This window comes from Lithobates pipiens, unplaced genomic scaffold, assembly GCF_037356315.1.
Source record: "Lithobates pipiens isolate NorthernLeopardFrog02 unplaced genomic scaffold, aLitPip1_a1.2 Scaffold_18, whole genome shotgun sequence".
Classification (NCBI taxonomy): domain Eukaryota; kingdom Metazoa; phylum Chordata; class Amphibia; order Anura; family Ranidae; genus Lithobates; species Lithobates pipiens.
Genome location: NW_027507758.1, coordinates 538,935,178 through 538,957,013, shown reverse-complemented (window position 1 = coordinate 538,957,013; position 21,836 = coordinate 538,935,178). Strand labels below are relative to the sequence as shown.

The 21,836-nt window shown below is 38.6% G+C and overlaps 1 protein-coding gene across 1 annotated transcript; it reads left to right on the top strand.

Annotated features, from left to right (window-relative positions):
- Positions 1-282: 282 nt before the first annotated feature.
- Positions 283-12,025, top strand: OSR1 (odd-skipped related transcription factor 1). Its single transcript, XM_077488824.1, has 4 exons — positions 283-522; positions 5,403-5,470; positions 8,210-8,902; positions 11,530-12,025. The coding sequence occupies exons 3-4, from the start codon at positions 8,265-8,267 to the stop codon at positions 11,663-11,665; spliced, it is 774 nt and encodes a 257-aa protein (XP_077344950.1). The 5' UTR covers positions 283-522; positions 5,403-5,470; positions 8,210-8,264; the 3' UTR covers positions 11,666-12,025.
- The last annotated feature ends 9,811 nt before the right edge of the window (positions 12,026-21,836 follow it).

Here is a 21,836-nt window from a genome sequence, read left to right as displayed (position 1 = left end):
TTTATAACTTTATATTGTAAATCTGTGATTTCACCGGTGTGTGTGTGTCCTGCTGCGTTGTAACTACAAGTCCCAGCAATAAATTGCAGCACTTGGCAGGTTGCTCACATCTGCCTTGGGCATGTTGCAGACACAGAAGAGAACGTAAAAGCTCTCTCCTTCTTCTCTGATATAAACTTCTGGGACTGAGCAAGGGGCTGGCTAAACTGCACTCCTGCGCATGCGCGCTGGCTGCTTAAAATAAGGAGGCGGCTGGCAGAAAAAGTTCAGTTGAGTTGTAGAAAGTCTTGCTGGAAGTCACAGAGCAGCAGCAGCTCTTGGAGAATGACTTTGTGGGTCACTTGAGAGCTTGGATGTGCAGCAGCGAGCCCGGCCACCAACAGCAACAACTGGGGGAGCTGGGACAGAGCATGACAGCTGGGTACCCCCAGATCCTTACCACTATAGAGCCTGCATTTGTGATTTCACCACCTCTAACCCTCCAGCCAGCCCTGACATTAGGGGACATCATACCTGATCCAGGTAAAGCTGCCTTTACATTGGCTCCTCTGTGTGCACATTATCTATTGCATTGCTGCACTGGCTTGTATGTATTATACATGGAGAAGTGGAGTTTTCTGCTGTTTTCTTGCATGCATGCTATAGCTGGGCTGGGGGAGCTTTACAGCATCTATTGCCTTTCAGACGTGCTGCTCTTTCTTCCTTTTCTATACACTTATCTCAGTGTATGGAAGTCATTTATTATTAAATGAGTAGTTTCCTGTACTAATAAATAAGGTGAGGCCATGTTTATTCTGAATATTCAATCCTGTGCTCAGAAACGCAGAAAATTCCGGTTTGTCTAGCACATAACTAGATGATGGAAGTGAACACATCCACCTTATTCACTAAGCCAAACGAACATTCATCCGGCAATATGAACATGTTCTGCTGCTGTAGTAAATCAGCCCCAAAGACAGGATTTGGAGTGTTTTGCATTGGCTGGGCTACGTTTTTGTAGATGTGTTACATTTCATATGTGTGCCTGAACTAGACACGTATAGTGTACTGAAAAGGAGGGATATTTGATTTGGAAAACTTTCATGATGAGGTTCCTAAATGCAGTGATTATAGTAAAAAAAAATGTAATAGTAATTAATGCAGAGTCAGTTATAGTGAAGATGCTTGAGGAACAAGCACCTGTATGTAGCATCAGTAATATATGTGTATGATATATGATATAAATATTGAAAAACACCTTCAACACTTGTAGAATTAAAGACAAGCTACTAAACTACTACTATGTGTTGCTATTACTACTACCATGTACAGGTGCATATGCACAGTCCTAAGAAAGATAAGTTATTGTATTGTGGTTTTGTATGTAGGCGAGCAAAGTATATAAATTAGCAACTATATATATATATATATATATATATATATATATATATATATATATTTATTTATATATATTTATATATACAGGCTTGTAGCAAGAACCATTAAGGAGTCATCTTATCAACCCCAAGATAGTGCATGCAATCCATCATTTTAGCAGTATTGTGCATTGGAAGTGCTCCAGTTATGAAGAGATGAGTCTCTACAGTCATATGTCCAGCAGGTCATCATCCTCTGCACTGCTGAAAAATATGAGGATGGGGATGAAAATAAACTCTTGCTTACCAGAAAGACTTATATACTTTTTTAGCTTGATGCAAAGGTGAAACAACCTACATACAACATACTGATTCACCATATGAACAAGCTGCAGAATGTTTTTATCTTAATATGTGTAGGTTGAGTCCAGTGCTTATAAAGCCATCCATACACACTATCAGATTTTCTGCTGATTATTTCCTTCAGATTTACCAAAACCATATAATATGAGGTCAAACCTTAGGAGTTTCAATTTGTATGCAATCAGGCAGGCCCTTGCACTACATGGTTTTGGTAAATCTGAAGGAAAAAATCAGCAGAAAATCTGATAGTGTGTATGGTGCTTTAGACAAGACTAGTAATAATATACCAATACATGACAGCAGAATACTGACTGACCCACATAGGTGATTAATGCAATCACCATCTTTTTTATGAGTGGAATTTGAAAATTATAACCATGGTTTAATTGGTCAATGCACCAAAAAACATTCCCACCATTAAAATGTGCATTAATATAAATATGTGATTTTTGTGAGATTCTTTTTGTTGTGGAAATCTCTCTCTCTCTCTCTCTCTCTCTCTCTCTCTCTCTCTCTCTCTCTCCCTATATATATATATATATATATATATATATATATATATATATGCATTATATAGTATGCATAGGCATTATATGTATACACAATTTGGGTACCTATGTTATAAAAAGTATATATATATATACACATAGATATATATACATATATACACACACACACACATATATATATATATATATATATATATATATAGAGAGAGAGAAAGAGACAGAGAGAGTTACACATATATATTACACACCTTGGGTAACTGTGTTATAATAAATATATAGTATGCATATGTATTATATATGTACATACAATTTGGGTATGTTAAAAAAAAAAATATATATATATATATATAGAGAGAGAGAATTGATAGATAGATAGATAGATAGATAGATAGATAGATAGATAGATAGATAGATAGATAGATAGATATATAGATAGATAGATAGATAGACAGACAGACAGACTAAGGCTGGCCATACATGATACAATTTCTTTGTACAATTTTCCTTTAGATTTACCAAAACCATATAATATGAGGTCAGACTTAAACACTTTCAATTTGTTTGCAATCAGGCAGGCCCTTGTAATACATAGTTGAAGGCAAATCTAAAGCAAAATTGAACAAGACAATTGTCTAATGTACGGCCAGCCATCGTTACATAGTTAATCTGGTTGAACCAGTCCATTTAGTTCAACCCAAATATATATATAATATTATAAGAATTTAACAATTTGGGGAATTATGACCTCTATGTATGAATATTCCCTGTATTTTGATTTTTTAAATTATATTATTGAATTTATATTAATATGCACTTGCATTTTCTATGTATGTGTGTATGTATGTATGTATCTATGTATGTATCTATGTATCTATGTATCTATGTATCTATCTATCTATCTATCTATCTATCTATCTATCTATCTATCTATCTATCTATCTATCTATCTATCTATCTATCTATCTATTTATCTATCTATCTATCTCTTTGTGTAGATGGTGTTTGTGTGTGTGCTGGGTGCTCTGTGTCACTTTGAATTGAGCTCATAATCAGTCTGATTTGTACAATAGCAGATTACACACCCCATGCAATTAGGCTTGTGATTGATACTTTAAAAGTTTCTCCAAGACTACAAGCCAAGGACTGGCAATGCAAAATAGCTTCATTTTCTCTGAAAAAAAAAAAAAAGAACTCCTCTCCCAGACAGCCTGTACACAATGGCAAGTGAGCGTTTCATTTCTATTAGAGAGTCTTGTGAGGGGTCTGAGAGGCGAGGACAGATGGAGTCTTTCAAGTTTATGATCATTTTGTAGGGTAAATTTATGTTGGCACGGCCCGGTTTGTTTCAGCCTTGTGTCTGTACACAAGTGGTCTGCTCCCAATTACTCAGCAACCAAGGCTTGTGTTTAAAAAAATTGGACTTCTTTTTATTGCTGAGGGGTAGAGATAACTCAGGCTGGATCTGTTTGAAGATTGCTAAGGATCTGCTTCCATAAAGGTGATAAAAGGCATCGCAATCAATAGATCCTGTATTCGGTTTTCCCAGTTATACAATTTATAGACGCTGGTTAATATACTTGAAAATAAAATAGAATTTTATTATTAAAAACAACAAAAGAAATACAATTGATATATTCGTTTTATATTTAAAAGGAAAAATAAGCAAACCCGCAGAGGTTAACATCTGTATTTTCGCCCGACTGTAATTAGTTAAAACATCTTATTCGTTTAAATAACATTGGGACAATTATTAAAAAATAAATAAAATAAAGCCAATTGCATATTTTGAAACAAATAAAAAAAATGGACTTCTAAAGATTTTAATTTTTTTTTAAATTTGTATTTTTATATAATTCCAAGACCGGTTTGTTTGTAAGAGAGGAGACCCTCGCAGACAAGGAGCAAAGTCTTAGTAAATCGTTCCTATGATAATAATGTAACACAAGTAGTACAGAACGATAGTTACATTCTAAACGTTCTCAAACAAATACTGTAGTGTAGTTTAATAAAACATTCCTATTTACTAAGATGGAGCTGAAGGCGCCCGAATCCTTATGAATATTAATGTAGTAAATATAAAGTTACATGGATGTAGCCTCCAGAAAGTGGTGGAAATTCGCTGAGTGATTCCACCACTGCTTGTCCGCCATTGATCCATAATAAGAAATCGTTTCTTGTGTTATCTTATGGAGGTGGATAACAGGTTTGGTTGTCTTGCAGAGTTCCAATTCGGGAAAATTAAAGTATAAAACTGGAAATCCTCATACACTTGCTGGCAGGGTCAGCATAGGAATATAGGAGTTAGCAAAACTATTAAAAGGGTGAGAAAATCAGTAAAAGGAACGAATTTAGAATAACTTTTAGCTAGAATTATCAATGATATAAGGGTTAAAAATGTCGTGTTTTATTTATTACAATCCTGGCTGAATACATAGAGCAAGCAAACAGGATAAGTATTCTTATTTTTTTTAAAAAAAGCAACTGTTAATATCGGTTGCTTTTAACGAGACCTGAAAATTACAGTCACAGAGGCTAAAATAAAGTTAATTATTCTCCAATAAAACGCAATGGGCTGAATTCACAAAGCTTTAACACAAGGATAAAGACCTTTATTTTGCAACTGTCATGCTTTAATTCTCATTGAATTCAACTGAAAATAACTTTTAAGGAAAGATAAGTGTCCTTATCCCGATGTGTTAGCTGAGTATGTATTTAAAAAAAAAAGGAATTGTGAAGATATTAGGAGGAAATGTGTACTGTTTATATATCCAATGTGTAATACAACTAATTCAGATGTAAGGTGATTTTGTAATATCATTCTGACATTAGTAGCTGATAAGGGTAAAAATACAATGATGTGTACTAATTAAAGGCTTTCTGTGCCAAACCTTTACCACCCCTGCGTTGCTGATTTATTAAAGGTCCCTAATGATTTTAATGTATATGAATTCATTTTTTATCAGTGAATAAAAACAAAAACAACAATTGATTGCTGGGGACCAGATCTAGTTTAGCTCAAAATATATTTTACACTTTGTTAATTCATCCTTTTTTTTATTTTTTAGACCAGTTCAGGTAGACCAGAGCAGATAATGGGGGCTATCTTGTCCTATATATGTAGCAGTACCTGTTTGTATTTGTTTCTTATACATAGGTGTTTCTGTCTTTCCCCTAGGTGTTACAGAAGAGGCAGATAAGTGCCTAGTGGGTCTTACATCTGTTCAGAGACCAGTCCATCCTCAGGTAAGACCCCTTAGTATCATAGTCAGCACTCTGCCACCAGCAATCCCTTCTCCAGGGAGCTATGGGGGCAAAGTCTGCACTATATAGGCTTTCCACTGTTCTCCTATCCACTTTCTGGTATCAGAATCAGCTGCTGTGTTCTGGAAAATGCTCAGAAGTTTATATTTATATACCACTAGTTTATATCTATACATGTCTATGATACAAATTGCGCTTGTCATATGGAAGGCAGGACCATAGTGTTTTAGAGCAGACTGCAAATAAATAAAATGCATACATTTTAAATGATTGTTGCCATTGCCCAGTACTAAGCAGTAGAAATTTAGTGGATTTGGTACCTTTTATTTAAACTATAGCAGTAAAAAAAAGTGCAGGCTCTCAACACTACTGATAATAATTCAAAATGGCCCCAATCTGACAGCATTTGTTATTGCATAGTGATATTGATGTGGACACAGGGGGGTTGATTTACTGGCGAGTGTAGAATCTGGTGCAGCTCTGCAGTGAAACCAATCCGCTTCCAGTTTTTTTTTTTTGTCAAAACTTAATTAGTAAATCAACCCCAGAGAGAAAGAGAATCTGAGAAATACTATGTAAACTGCTGCATGGCCAGTAGCTCTTTTATTTTTGGTTGGCCAGTTCTAATAAATATAGTATATATATATATATATATATATATATATATATATATATATATATATATATATATCCAAATCAATAACACACACACACACATATATATATATATATATATATATATATATATATATATATATATATATATATATATATATATATATATATATATAAATTAAATGTATAACACATTACATAGATCCATAATATGTCATTTAGACATGTAACATATCTTTCTAGCTCTCTTCTCTCCTTCTCTTTCTCTCTCCCTCCCTCTCCCTATATACATATATATATATATATATATATATATATATATATATATATATATAAATATATATATATATATATATATGTATCTATGTATATCTGAATCAATGACACACACACCTATATATGTATATATATATATATATATATATATATATATATATATATATATATATATATATATATATATATATATATATATATATATATATATATATATGTTAAATATATAATACATCATTACATAGATAATATGTTATTTACACATGTAACATATCTCACTCTTTCTCTCTGTCTGTTTCTCTTGCTCTATATGTATCTTGAATCAAATAAATACACACACATATATATATATATATATATATATATATATATATATATATATATATATATAAAATAGAATATTCAGACTTTGTCTGCTTATTACTTATTTGTGAAAGGCACACTGTTAGCATCGTTGGCTGACTGTGGAACTCAACTGTACACAGTTGGTTAGCTTTCATAATTATGAACCATGTTGATATTGGGGGAGGTAAAATCAAGTTCAAGCGGTGTTCACATCACACTGCGGTACATTGCTGTTTATAATTATAAAGTGAATATTTTTTTATTTTATTTTTCGTCTTTTATTTTTTCACCCTTATTCTGTTACTTTGTGCCTATTTAGCAACATTGGGCATCCATACATTTAACTGCTATTAAATCTGAGAAATCTTTGTATTATTTGGGAAGATATTGGTCTGTGTATGCTAAAAATCAGTTCAATATATAATAATATGTATATATTTATGCTTATTATACATGCCTTTTATGTATCTTTTAGGCTCTTTGCAATGCTACACTAGGGTCCTGCTTTGCTGCTTTTTATGACAATACAAGTCTATTGGGTTTACTAAAAAGTAGATAATTTAAACTTTGCAAAGTGAATGTTCACTTAGCTTAGTTAATATGGTAAAGCTCACTTCAGTTTATATACCAAATTATGCTCAGCAGAAGTAAAAGATGCGGGCATTTGCTTGTACATAATTGAATAACTGAAGTGAATACAACTTCAGCTTATTTCATTACTCTGCAAAATTCTGCTCTCTTTCAGTAAATCAACTCTTATGAGTTGGCCGACTAACTGAAAGCAATGCACTCCCTATGTGGATCATATCTTATCCCAGCAGGAATGAAGACCAATTATAATGGTCAACCTACGTCTCTAGTGCCTAATCTACACATCTTTAAATTTAACACAATATCCTACATGTTGCAGAGCAATTACATGAAAATGTGAGAGTCACATAGCAAAGCATACATTAAACTTGTCTCTAATTTCTGGTAAATTTTGTGGGATTGATATACTAAAACTGGAGACTGAAAAATCTGGTGAAGCTGAGCATGGTAGCCAATCAGCTTCTAACTTCAGCTTGTTGTAAGCTTTGACAAAAAAAAAATCTGGAAGTTGATTGGTTTCTATGCATAGCTGCACCTGATTTTGCACTCTCCACTCCAGTTTCAGTTTTAGTAAATCAACCCCAGTGATGTTTACTTATAATATGTGCTCACTGAAAGAACATTGTGAGGTGGATTTACTAAAGCCAAGTAGACTGTGCAAGTGCAGTTTTATTCATTTTCCACAGAGCTTTTATTGAATGTGGTAAAGCTCTGGTGATTTCCATCATACAATCTTATGCCAGCAAAAAATGCTGTTTTTTATTCCCCTAGCAAAGTGTACAATCTATTTGCCTTTAGTAAATCCACCACTATATGTTTCCTTTAATGTAAGTGTACAATGTTTTCTATATAAGGTTAGATACAGTGTGTAACTGAATTTTATTTTTTGAACAGACATCTTGGTGCCATCCTGTGGAGACTCGCTAGTGAAGTTCTTCCTAGGACAACAATGGCTAGCAAAACTCTGCCAGCTCCAGTGCCTATTCACCCATCTCTCCAACTTACCAACTACTCCTTTCTCCAAGCTTTTAATGGGCTGCCAGTGCCCGCAGACCATCTCCCTAATCTGTATGGGTTCAGCGCCCTGCATGCTGTTCATCTTCACCAATGGACATTGGGATACCCAACTCTGCACCTGCCCAGGTCATCCTTCTCCAAAGTGCCAGGGTCTGCCAGCCTGATAGACACCAGGTTCCAGTTCCCAGGCTTTCCACTTTTTCCCCATGTCATCCACCCTAAACATGACTCCTTACATGGCAAAACCAAGCCTAGGTTTGACTTTGCCAACCTAGCAGTTGCAGCCACCCAAGAGGACCCTTGTAAGCTAAACCAGCTGGATGGGCAGGGGTCTCCTCCAGCCATGGGAGCGCTTCTTGACGTCACCAAGCTGACTCCTGAAAAGAAGCCGACACGTGGAAGGTTACCTTCTAAAACCAAGAAAGAATTTGTGTGTAAATTCTGTGGGAGGCACTTCACAAAGTCCTACAACCTTCTTATTCATGAGAGAACCCACACAGATGAAAGACCTTACACATGTGACATTTGCCACAAGGCTTTCCGGAGACAGGACCATCTCAGAGACCACAGGTAGGTGTCCACTTGTTCAGCATTGGTGATTTGTTTCCTGAAATAGAGGGGACGGTCATTCACTTAAAAGAATTTGTGTATTAAAAATGTTTAATTTTAATTCTATAAAACAAAGAAGGAGCTTACTTAACAAAGGTCAGTGATGTTCTTCAACCAACAGAAGTCAATGACAATTCAGTTGTAGGCAGGTTGGCTAGAGAGGACACAATATATGATAGTGCTGTGATAAATTTTGGCATTGCTGTTGACAAATGGGCAAGGTATCCACAGAGATAACAAGCATTTATAAGTGTTGTGAAAGCTCATTCCTCTATGCTATTTACCAGCTTATTTTTGTGATCGGTTATTGATCATTTATTTATTTTTTCCACAGAAAAAAGAGCAATGTTTACACTTCCTTTTTCTGACAGAATAGACAGGATGGGTTCTTGCATTATTTAAAATTAATAAGGATAAGCAGATTCCTCATACTTCTTGATTAAGCAGCAAGGTTGAGGATGGTTACCCTCACAGTATAATGCTTTAACAATCACGTTTGATTGTCCTCATTATTGTATAGTGCAGTGTTTCTCAACTCCAGTCCTCAAGGCACCCCAACAGGTCATGTTTTCAGACTTACCATTATTTTGCACAGGCAATTTAGTTTCGCTGCCTTAATAATTACCACAGCCGTTTCATCTGAGGGAAATCCTGAAAACATGACCTGTTGGTGCGCCTTGAGGACTGGAGTTGAGAAACACTGGTATAGTGGATGGGTTAATGAACTTCTAGAAAGGAGTGTTGGACTGTGTGAACTATTTATATAAGTGGGAAAGTAATAGGTGTCATTTAGCTCAGAACTGTATAGTTAAAAATTTGAATTTGGGATGAGAAACATTTCAGAAGGATTTGTGTTCCAGTCCACACATAAAAATGGACAAATGTCATATCTGCCAAAATATCTCACAGTCCTTAATATAGGCATGCAAGGACACACAAATTGTGGCCTTTCGATTATGGAGGTATAATGATCATAGTAGCATTTTGACTAGGATTAGGGTATTGACAATGCTTTTAAAAAAGGTTTATCCTGAGTCGTTCTTGACTGAGCCCAGACCATCCAGGCCTTCATGTCACAGACTGTTAGATCTCCCAACATGCACCACATGGACATGTTCATCTGTTGAAAAAGGTCTTCCAAGGGTCAGATAATGGACTTATCAGAAGTTTTCCTATGTTGATTTTGAAAACTGTTTTCTGATTAGTTGTCACACACCACTGATCTTTACACTCATTTACTGCATAAAGACCACAATTCTCAGTTGAATTGTATTCACACTCAAGTCTTTTTCTTTGTCTTTGATGAGTTCTCTTTTTGCTTGTGGTATTTTGAGTATTTATTAAAATATGCTGTTTTTTTAGACATTGGTGATCTATGGTAATATACTTGAAAGATGGTTTTCCAAATGGTCTTTCCATCATTTAGGTTGACTTAACTAAAACTGATAAACAAAAGTTATTACCTGCAGTTACCTTACTGAACTGCTCAATGCAATTTTAGTTTATTGAATTTAACAAAGTAAAATATATGTTTTGATTGGTTACTAAGGGTCGCTACACTTACCATTGCTCTTTGCAATGCCATACTACAAACTTACTTCAAATATGAGAAGCACAGTGACCTACGCTAAAGCCAGATCTTGTATGGTGATTTGTATCTGTGGTGGGAATAACAGAGTTTTAGGATATTTGTCTCACTCCCACCTCGTACAAATTTGGTTTGCAGTAATCCAGGTTGAACTGCAATATGTCCACAATGGCTCAGTTATCTGTGCTGTAGATCTATTTGAGGTTGACAACCTATGTTGATAATGCCTCATCAACTACCCCCTGGAGGACCCCTACCCCCATCTTACAATTTGGAACTATAATCCCTAGCAATCTCATGCAGGAATAACAGAGCGAATTGTAGTTCCTTAATAGAACAACTAAAAGTTCCAGCAGGTCAACTGATGGCCCACTGACAGCCAAGCTTGTTGTTTCATAGTCATCAAAAGTTTAAGATTTCCATGTGAAATTTAAAGTATCAAACTCAGAATTAGATATTTCAGCTTTTGATAGATCTTGTGTGTTGATTTGCCATTAAAAAAAATAAAAATAAATGACGGAGGCCAAATATGTATTTCCTGGTTGCTGGCGCTGCTTCTCCATGCTTTTTCCAAATATGAGGAACATTTTTCTTCATTTAAAATTTACAATCCAACAGGAAGAGGAACGCTGGCCATACATTATACAACTTTCATGCTTTTTTAGATGTATCTACTAATATTAAGTACAAGGGCCTGCTTGCTTGCATACAATTTGAAAGTATTTAGGATTGACCTCATATCATATGGTTTTGATGAATCTTAGGAAAATTGTCTAATGTATGGCCAGCCTAAGTCCCCTTTATATAGGCTGTAGCATTGGGTGGGTCTGGGAACTCAACCACACACAACGCACCCAAACGATGTGAAAAAGAGGTGGACATTTTACTGCTCAGCATCCATCAAGAACTGAAATATCAATTTGGGGGTGAACTAAGCCTTTAAGCTACTGGCAAAGCTATACAGAACACACCTAAATATTTAACCTTTGTGTTATTTCAGGTACATCCACTCAAAAGAAAAGCCATTCAAGTGTCAAGAGTGTGGCAAAGGATTTTGTCAATCTAGGACTTTGGCAGTTCACAAAACCCTCCACACACAAGTCAAAGAACTGAAACCTTCCAAAATTAAATGCTGAACTATATATGCACAAAAAAAAAAGACTATTCTGCAAAAATAACACAAACTATTTAAATCTACTATTTTTATGTGTAAAAGTGCAAGAGGGCTTTCAACCGAACGCTTCTTCCTGTGTGTATTCCAAGAGATTTTCTGGACTGACCTTGCTTTGCTTGGAATTTAATTTAAACCAGAGACCAGCGTGAACAAAGTGATGGCACTCACACAGACTTTATGCCAAGAGGGGGTGCTCACATCATGCCTTTCAAAAGGACTCTGTCATCCTGCGACTCTGTTGCTCTTATATATAGCAGCGTTGGCATGCATACTCCAGCGGTGGGAAAAAATTACAGAATAAATTAAAATGAATTGCTTGTAACAGGCTGAGTTTCTTTTTTTCTTTTTGAGTTTGTGCAACAACAGAAGCAAATATTTCAACGTCCAGTCATGCCTTAAGAGTACATACACAGTATTGTGGTTTTCGGTGATACATCTGACAACACTTTTGTTTTTAGAAGTGTGAGTACACCCCAGAAAAAGAGGCCAGCACATTACATTGCGGTGCGTTGTATTACAGACACCTATTTTTGTGTGGTCACTGTATGTTAATGCATCAAATGGAATTCTTTTTAAACAAATGGAAATGCCCTGGTTAAGGGTTAAACGGATGCATTATGGGAAATTAAAGTGCAGCCAGACTGTGCTTTCTAATTTTAAATTCACATTACCAACCCGCAAGAGAATACGCAGAAACTCCAAGAATTTGTATGCATTTGAGCACATTTACAAGTTTTCCAAAAAATATATTTGGCTTGGTAGACGCCCCATTTATAGAGGTATAAACTCTTTCTGATGTCCTTCCTGATGTAGCTATGGACCAGGCTATGGACATTTAAGTATTTAAATGTTCTTAACAAGCAATAATGATTTTTGAAATCCCCCGTGCTTAGTCCACATGGTCCGAATGTTGGACGGCATCATCTGGTTCAATAGAAACCGCCTAACATTTGGCCCGTGTGTATAGCAACATGTCTGACAGAATGACTGCAAAAAGGTCTGCCGACCGGCATCCTTTCGGCACTATCATCTACTGACTGGTATGTTCTGGTGAAAGGGCCGTCCCCCTGTCAGAACACAATAGCTCAGCAGAGGAGATCACTGTACTAACATTGGATCATTAGTACAGCGGCTCCTCCTGAGCTCTTCAGTTTTTGTTAATTCAACCTGCTGGGTTGAACGGAAAAAAAAAACTTGCAGTGTGTACCAGGCTTTAGTCTCTTTAGCGGAAGGCACTGTGGATCAATTCATTATCAAAGCATACCTCCCAAGTGTCCGTGATTCGTAGCAAAGTCCCTCTTTTCCTCTTTCCTCCTCATTTGTTCCTCATTTTGGTCTGATCTATTTACACTGTATAACCACAAGTAATGGGGCGTCTGCCTTTACACGCACATGAACATTAATGGCATCCCAGTCTTAGTCCGTAGGGTTCAATACTGACCTTTGCAGCTATAACAGCTTCAACTCTTCTGGGAAGGCTGCGCACAAGGTTTAGCAGTGTGTCTATGGGAATGTTCGACCATTCTTCCAGAAGTGCATTTGTGAAGTCAGGCACTGATGTTGGACGAGAAGGCCTGGCTCACAGTCTCTGCTCTAATTCACCCTAAAGGTGTTCTATCAGGTTGAGATCAGGACTCCTTGCAGGCCAGTCAAGTTCCTCCACCCCAAACTCGCTCATCCATGTCTTTATGGACCTTGCTTTGTACACTGGTGCGCAGTCATGTTGGAACAGGAAGGGGCCATCCCCAAACTGTTCCCACAAAGTTGGAAGCATGAAATTGTCCAAAATATCTTGGTATGCTGACACCTTAAGAGTTCCCTTCACTGGAACTAAGGGACCAAGCCCCAACCCCTGAAAAACAACCCTACACCCTAATCCCCCTCCACCAAATGATTTGGACCAGCGCACAAAGCAAGGTCCATAAAGACATGGATGAGAAAGTTTGGGTGGAGGAATTTGACTGGCCTGCACAGAGACCTGACATCAACCCGATAGAACACCTTTGGGATGAATTAGAGCGGAGACTCCCAGCCAGGCCTTCTCATTCAACATCAGTGTCTGACCTCACAAATGCGCTTCTTGAAGAATGGTCAAACATTCCCATAGACACACTGCTAAACCTTGTCCCAGAAGAGTTGAAGCTATTATAGCTGCAAAGGGTGGTTCAGCTCAATATTAAACCCTATGGACTAAGACAGAGACCAGTTTGTTCCACTTATGATAGGGCTGACTTGAGCCACCTACTAGGGTAATGAGCTCTCCCTAAGGATGAGATTGCCCTTTGAGTTAGGCAGGTCATACATTATACAGTTTTCTTGTACAATTTTCCATAAAGTCTTACTAAAGGCAATAAAAAAAAAAAGAAAATAATAAACATTTTATACTTACCTGCTCTGTGCAGTAGTATTGCACAGAGTGTCCCCTGTCCTCCTCTTCTCAGGTCCCCGGAGGCAATCTCTACTCCTGCTCTACTTCTTGGGATTACCAGCCACTGGTTATGGGGGAAAATGTAGCCCTCGCGCTCCCGACCATTGTGTCTATGGAGCCGTGCTCCATAGGACTTAAACAGTGGGACTTAGCCCCCCCCCCCACTTCCTCCTCACTGCATTTGATTGACAGCAACAAGAGCCAATGGTTCCTGCTTCTGCTTGAATTCAGTGTAAAGAGGAAAAGAGGGGAGAATAGATGCAGCCGTGCACAGCGCTGATCTCTTCTCCCCTCTCTTCCCCTTCACACAGGGAAGAGGGGGGGAACAGGGAGACTGAAAGCAATGCATTAAGGTAAAAAATGTTTTTCAGTTTAATACCACTTTAAGCTGGGTACTCACTTATAGTTTTTTTCCGTTCAACGGTCGGGAACCGCTGTACTAACCATGCAAGGTTAGTTCAGCAATCTGCCCCACCAGTGCCGTCTTTAAGGCAGGGCAAAAGGGGCAGCTACCCAGGGCCCAATCATTGTTATGGGGCTCAAAACAGCTATCTCATACTTGACAACTATCCCAGTTTAAATTCCCTTGAAGTTTTAGTCCTGTGTTGTGTCCTGATATTTCAGTGTGAAGTGCTGCTACTAATGCTGGCCAGCTCTGCCCTATTGTTGTGTACAGATGACTCACCTGCAGACCCTGTGTTTACATGTAAATAACCTGCATTGATATGTAAATAGCGGTAGCATTCACATGTAATAGCCACGGATCAGCGGCATTGATATGTAAATAAAGGCAGCTTTTATATGTATATCATGCCCCTCTGAGGTCATATCCACCATCACCTATACTGAATGCTGCCCACTGGGGAGATAAAGGGGCACGCTTGAAATTCCTGCCTGCAACTGTGTTCATTGAGCCTAACATCATTGTGTTCTGCAAAGGTAAGCAAATTGGGGTTTGCAGTGGTAAGCAGAGAATGAATTACAGTTTGGGTGCATAGGTGAGCTAGGAGGGGATGTATGGAGGTAAGGAAGGTGGGTTCAAAGATGATCAGAGGAGGCAGGTAGAGTTAAGGGGGTAGAAGGTTGGAGTGGAGAGGTTGGGGGAGGTTTGGGGTGCAGAGGTTAGCAGGGGCTTTAGGATGCAAAGGTGTACAGGGTGGATAAAGATGTGGGTCACGTGTAGGGCAGCCAATTCATTTCAGTGAGCTGTTCTATGCGCTAGAAATGCAGAAGAAAGTCCCCAATGCTTTTTAATCACACAGTTCCAAGGCACAAGCCAGCAGATGCATGAGGGTGTCATTAACAATTAATGGCCGTGCTGTGTATTTGCTAAAGGGCAGCACGTTTCTGTGGTGTCAGGAAAGCAATTTTGCATGCGTTCCCGACACACACAAATGTGAACACAGGTAAATGTCTCAGTTACATTGGTGGTCAGTGTAAATCTTCTCATTACACTGGGGCTTGGTGTACAATCCTTTCATTCACACTAGTGGCCAGTGTGAATGTCCCCCTTACATTGGTGGTCAGTGTAAATCCCTCCTTACATTGGTGGCTGTGAATGCTCCTATTACATTAGTGGCCAGTGTAAACCCCTATTACATTTGTGACCAGCGTTAAAACTCTTCTTTATATTGGTAGTCGGTAAAAAAATTCAGCATTGCCTTTGATCACACCCTCCGCTCCCCCCAGCACTGCCACTGATCCCAGGAGTTCTAGAATCCCTAGGAGTTTTCTGTCTATTGATAGGTTCCCTCACCACCCAAGTCCATGGTGTGCAGGCCAGGCAGTGAGGAGATGATGTGCTGTAACCTCTAGCAACCAATCAGTGAGCAGTAATGATGTGCATTAACCTCCAGCAACTAATCAGTGGGAAGTATTGATGCATAGTAATCTCTAGCAACCAATCAACAAGCAGAAAGCATGTGCTGTATCCCCTAGCAACTAACCAGTGAGCTGTAATGTGTGCTGCAACCTCTAGCAACCAGTCAGTGAGCGGTAATGATAAGCTGTAACCTCTGGCAACCAATCTCAATCACTGCCTGATCTGATTCAGTAAATTGATTTTAAGTCTAGCTGCTATTTATTGTATGTCCTAAAGCAGTTAGAGCAGGTGGATAGCGAAATTGCATGGAGGGGGGCCCAAGAAAATGTTTGCTCAGGGTCCAATCAATATTAAAGACGGCCCTCTCCCTGCTGTTCTGTTTGTGTTCTGAGGGGGGGTGGTCTGGTCATTAAGGGGGTAAATCATTTCTGCCATTGGCTGAGAGCATTGATCAGGAGTCAGTCGGGGATCAGTGCTGTTTTTCCAGGCTGCTTCTGTCGGGCAGACCGACATACATTCAGGCTGAATGTAGGCCGTTTTTATTTTTAACCAGCCGTTGTCTCCCAACATTTGGCCTGTGTGTACCCAGCTTTAGATTGACCAAAACCATTTAACCTAAACACTTTCAATTTGTACGCAATCAGGCAGGCCCTTGCACTGCATAGTTGAAGGTAAATCTAAAGGAAATTGAAGAAAAAAATAGTATAATGTATGGCCAACTTAAGCTAAAAACTACAGTTTGCTTTACACTGGCACACCTTGCTAGACCACTCGTCAAAGCATAATTGGCCAATATACACCAGGCTCCCCTCCCAGTAATTGTTTTATCGCTATCGCACCTCTATTGTTTATTGATCTAACTCTGAGTTCTGTTATTTTCTCTTTCAAGTGCAAAACTGGTTCCTTAGCAATGAATTACAATATCTGTTTTGCTTTATCATGTATGTTGGATTTTAGGGGAAATACAATGTTCTTATATCAACAAAATAAAAATTATTTATTTCACAACAAGCAGTCTGAGACAATGTCGAATTTTCATTCATATTGTGTAATCAGTAAAAGGGTATAATTAGCAGTTTGGGTGCTTTTTGTTGAAATCTCTGTCTCTTCTGTAGAGAAGCTGACTGTTAGAGCGGGCACACACTTTTTTTTTTTTCAAACCCCGCGGGTTAAATAAAAAAAAATAAAAAAATACGTCAGCTCTGTTATACAATTCTCTTGTACAATTTTCCTTTAGATTGGCCAAAATCATATAGTATGAAGTCAAACCTAAAAACTTTCAATTTGTATGCAATCAGGCCGGTCCTTACACTGCATAATTGAAGGTGAATCTAAAGGAAATTGTATAATGTGTAGCCACTGCATTAAAGGCAATCTTCATCTGGCTGCCAGGGGTTGCGACTTAGCATGTACTATAAGCTCTCTCCCCATGCCCATGTGACAATGCTGGGTGCCTGAGTAGCCAATCACCAGTGCTGGGATATGACAGGTAGAGGTAGTGAGTCACATGAACCCCAATACCTGGAAGTACTGAGTATTTCTCTTCACTCTTCATAGATGAATTTGCTTCTTACATGATTGGAAAAACAAAGTAAATATTTACTCAGTTAATTTCTGAATTCCTTTAGTAAATCAGGTTCACAATGGTTGAAAGGTATATAAAATAATAATTAGAGGAAAAAAAACCAAAAAAAAAAACAGGATTTTTTGCTTAAAAATGATTGACTTAAACACAGTGCTGTCTTATTTACTAATCTAGGTGATCATTCACTTTGCAGAGTTGACATTCTCCAGTCCGTTAGTAAATCGGCCCCAGTTGTTCAAAAAACACTGCAGCCTTTACATTATGGCAACAGCCAGGCAAGTAGCATTTTCAAAAGAGATTTAGAACCCAACTCTGGCTAAAAAGTAGTATTTTCTTTTGTATATAGCGAAAAAGGTTGTTTTTTGTGCCCCTATAGAGAAAATTCCCAACTCACTCTGGACAGAAAGTAATGGGACACCACTGAAATTGTCTGACCATGTTATCACCGCAGTATGTACATCCTAAGTGACAATGACATGCCTCATTTCTCGAACAGGTGTCATAGGGACAGGAAGTTGGAAAATTCTCCTGGGATCATAGACAAATATAAAGTCCTGACAGAAATTAAAACTCTTCCTTACTTTAACCAAAACTACCCTGTTTTCCCGAAAATAAGACCTAGCGTGATTGTTGGTGATGGCTGCAATATAAGCCCTACCACCCAAATAAGCCCTAGTTAAAGTCCTTGTAGGTCTTATTTTCAGGGTAGCTCTTACTTTCGGGGGAAACAGGGTGTATATATATATATATATATATATATATATATATATATATATATATATATATATATATATATACACATACACACTGTAATATTTATTTGCGTATAACACTCAGCCACAAATTTCAAAATAGAAATGATCAGGCCATTAACCACTTGCCGACCAGCTGCTGTCATTGTACTGCGTCAGGTTGGCATGGCAGCGTGAATCGTCGTGGGGTATGTCGGCCACTTTAAGAGCTCTAGGGGGTGCGATGCCGGAGCCAATGCACACGGCCGCAATGTCAATGTAAACAGACAGATCCTCCTCGTTCTGTCAGGGAAGTAGAGAGAGATCTGCTGTTCCTAGTGATCAAGAACAGCAATCTCTCTGTACTCCCAGTCAGTCCAATCCCTCCACAGTTAGAAAGCACCTCCCTAGGGAACACTTAACACCTTGATCGCCCCCTACTGTTAACCCCTTCCCCTCCCTGCCAGTGACATTTATACAGTGATCAGTGGCTAATTTTAGCTCTGATCACTGTATATATGTCAGTGGTCCCAAAAAAATGTCAAAAGTGTCCGATCTGTCTGCTGCAATGTCGCAGTCCCACTGATCACCGCCATTACTAGTAAAAAAAATAATAATAATAAAAGTGCCATAAATCTATCCCCTATTTTGTAGACGTTTTTGCGCAAACCAATCAATATACGCTTATTGTGTTTTTTTTTTACCAAAAATATGTAGAAGAATACATATCGGCCTTAACTGATGATAAATGTGTTTTTTTTTGTTTTTTTGTTTTTTATGGATATTTATTATATCAAAAAGTAAAAAAAAAAAGTAAAAAATATATATATTTTTTTCAAAATTGTCGTTTCTTTTTATAGCGCAAAAAAAAAAAAAAAACTGGGAAAAAGAAAGTTCTATTCGTGGGAAAAAAAAAAAAAGGACATAAATGTTGCTTGTGTACAACATCGCATGACCGCACAATTGTCAGTTAAAGTGACTCAGTGTCATATTGCAAAAAAGGTCCTGGTCATTAAGGGGCTAAAGCCTTCTTGTCCTTAAGAGGTTAGAAAGATAAAATAACACAACCAGCTTTTGCTGTAATATCCACTGTGCATACAGAATTTTCCTCACCGGTGCTTTATTTCTGCTGCTAGATACCTTCAGCCTGATAGCCAGCATCTTTAAACCTAATTCTACTGAGCCCAGGTTGTTCTGGACCTGCCCCAGCCTGTGCCTGGACAGTGAAAGGAGAAGCAGTACAGTGATAAACTCATCTCTCTGTCACTTTGCTTTCTCCACCTATCGGCTTGCTTCTTGTCAGCATATGCACTGATTGGTTCATATACAGCGCTTTTTTGCACATAATTTAGGAGCGTTTAGGAGAATTTGATGTTTTTCCTGACAGAAAACTCCAATCAGAAATGCAAACTAGAAGTTTTTTTTTCAGCGTCTAAACGTTAAGCTTAAACTATGCTTGTAAACATCTTAATGTACATGGACACATAGGATAGCATTGAGCTGTTTCTATAGGCAAAACGTAAAACTCCTGTAGCAGTAGCAATGTTTAGGCCAGCCTTGCAAGGTATCAGGTCAGATTCAGGTATTTACACTCCTTGCATTTAAAAAATACATTAAAATGTTGTATTATTGATTACAGATCTTTATCAATTTGTGTCTTTTATACATTCCTAAAGTTCAGCTTGAGGACCCATTAAAGTTTTGACACATGCGTTCCAACATCCTAAACACATATGTTGTGGTTCCACATCATAAATATTGAGTTTGGTCCTATCTTTATTTTTAAAAATGTGACAAGTCTGATTTTTTTTTCTGCATTTAGTGCATTGGGATGCCCATAGAAGTTGTAGCCAAGTCCCGGGCCTCTCCAGGCCTAATGGTGACCTCCAGAGATAGGGACAGCTGACATCCTTCTGTGTAGAGTGGGTTACAAGGCATGTTGGGTGTAATGCAAGGTAGATTAATGGGTGCCAGACACTTCTTGAGATTTATTGTCTCGTAAACAGAACTGTGGGAGAGGAGGTTAGGGCCAGGACACCCTTTAGTAGTTGCAATGTTAATTTAGCAGACTCCAAAACTTCTATACCCAGATAGCTACGCAGGGAAAGGGTATCCAGCAAGACACCACATCTGCATGAGTAGGACCGCTGTCTCCTATGGCAACAATTTTGAAACAGTTTCTAACAACTTATTCACTTCTTCTACAATTTCCTATTGTAGATCTTCACTCAACTCAGCTCCCAATCTTTCACTAGACTTGCTGATCCACTGCCACTGGATCCACTGATCTCTTCCAATCTTCTCATTCAGTATTTTCCTCAAGCATCACCCCCGTGTCCCTGCTGGGTCTCTAGCTTGGCACTCACAGATACTCCTCAAATGTCACCCCACTGGCTTGCTCAGGCCCTGGCTTGGCACACAACACTGCTCTGCAAGCGTCACTTCCACTGGCTGGGTCCCTGGCTTGACATATGCTGAAGTTTCCCAATTCTTTACCGTCCCCGGTTGGTGAGAATACTGCTCCAGTACTTGCTTTAGCTACTCATAGTGGCCCCTGATAGTAAGGTGGATGGTCCCTTAGTGGCAACAGCTTCCCCTCTACCTCTGACCATGACAGGTTCTCCGGCCAGCAGAACAGTCACTTCTGGTTGGACTGCAAGCCACAATCCCAACCCTACGCTGCTCTCTTGCTTCTGTATAGACCCTCAGACAGCCTAGCAGCCAGATGTCCATGCAATAGGCCTCACGCTCTAGCCTAGTATCCCGGGACAGCACAACACATGTCCACCCAGACAGCCGTCCAGGTGACACAGAACCCTGATCACCTGACCTCACCCAAATAAATAGGCTCTCCCAGTAGGCCAAGGGACCTAAGAAAATCCCTGCCCATTGGCTGAGATACCCCATTCATTCCTAATCTGTCCTTGCAATGCCCTTGTCTTATCTAATACCACCAGATACCCAGTCATCTAGAGGCAGAAGAGAGAAGTGCAGCAATTCCAGAATTAGGGTCAAATCAATTGACCTCCTATCAATTGGTCAAGGCAACTATCACTTAGCAAATAAATTTACTAGCAACCCTGCCTAAACTTCAGGGTGCTACACAGTTAATGGCAATGCATCAACATACATATATGTGATGCCAGCAGGGTCACCCACATAAAAACAATTCAGGCAATTTTGCAGGAATCGCCACAAAATTTCATCCATATATGGCCATCTTAATGCTACAAAAAAACCCTGCGCCTTTAATGGACCTTTAAAGCCTAACCTACCTCCCAAGTATACTCACCTCCACCTTCCAGAAATGCAACAGTTACATCCATCGCTGGTTTCTGCCCTCTTCTCCCGAGGTGTTGGGTTTCCGGCCTTTTGATGGGCCAGCATGGGATCATCCTGCTGGCCCATGCACATGCACATTGGAGACAGTCAAGCCAGCACAACCGAAGTGTGTCGGAATGCAGGTGCAACTCAGTGTACATTCAGTAGAAAACTGCAAGTAGGCAGGTAAGTTTGTATGAAGAGCTGCTTGCTTGCAGCTTTCTAAAAGTTAAGCTGGAAATAGAT

Coding starts and splice junctions, on each gene's coding strand:
- OSR1 (XM_077488824.1), top strand. CDS start 8,265: ATGGCTAGCAAAACTCTGCCAGCTCCAGTGCCTATTCACCCATCTCTC. Junction 8,903..11,529: donor GACCATCTCAGAGACCACAG/GTAGGTGTCCAC, acceptor GTGTTATTTCAG/GTACATCCACTCAAAAGAAA.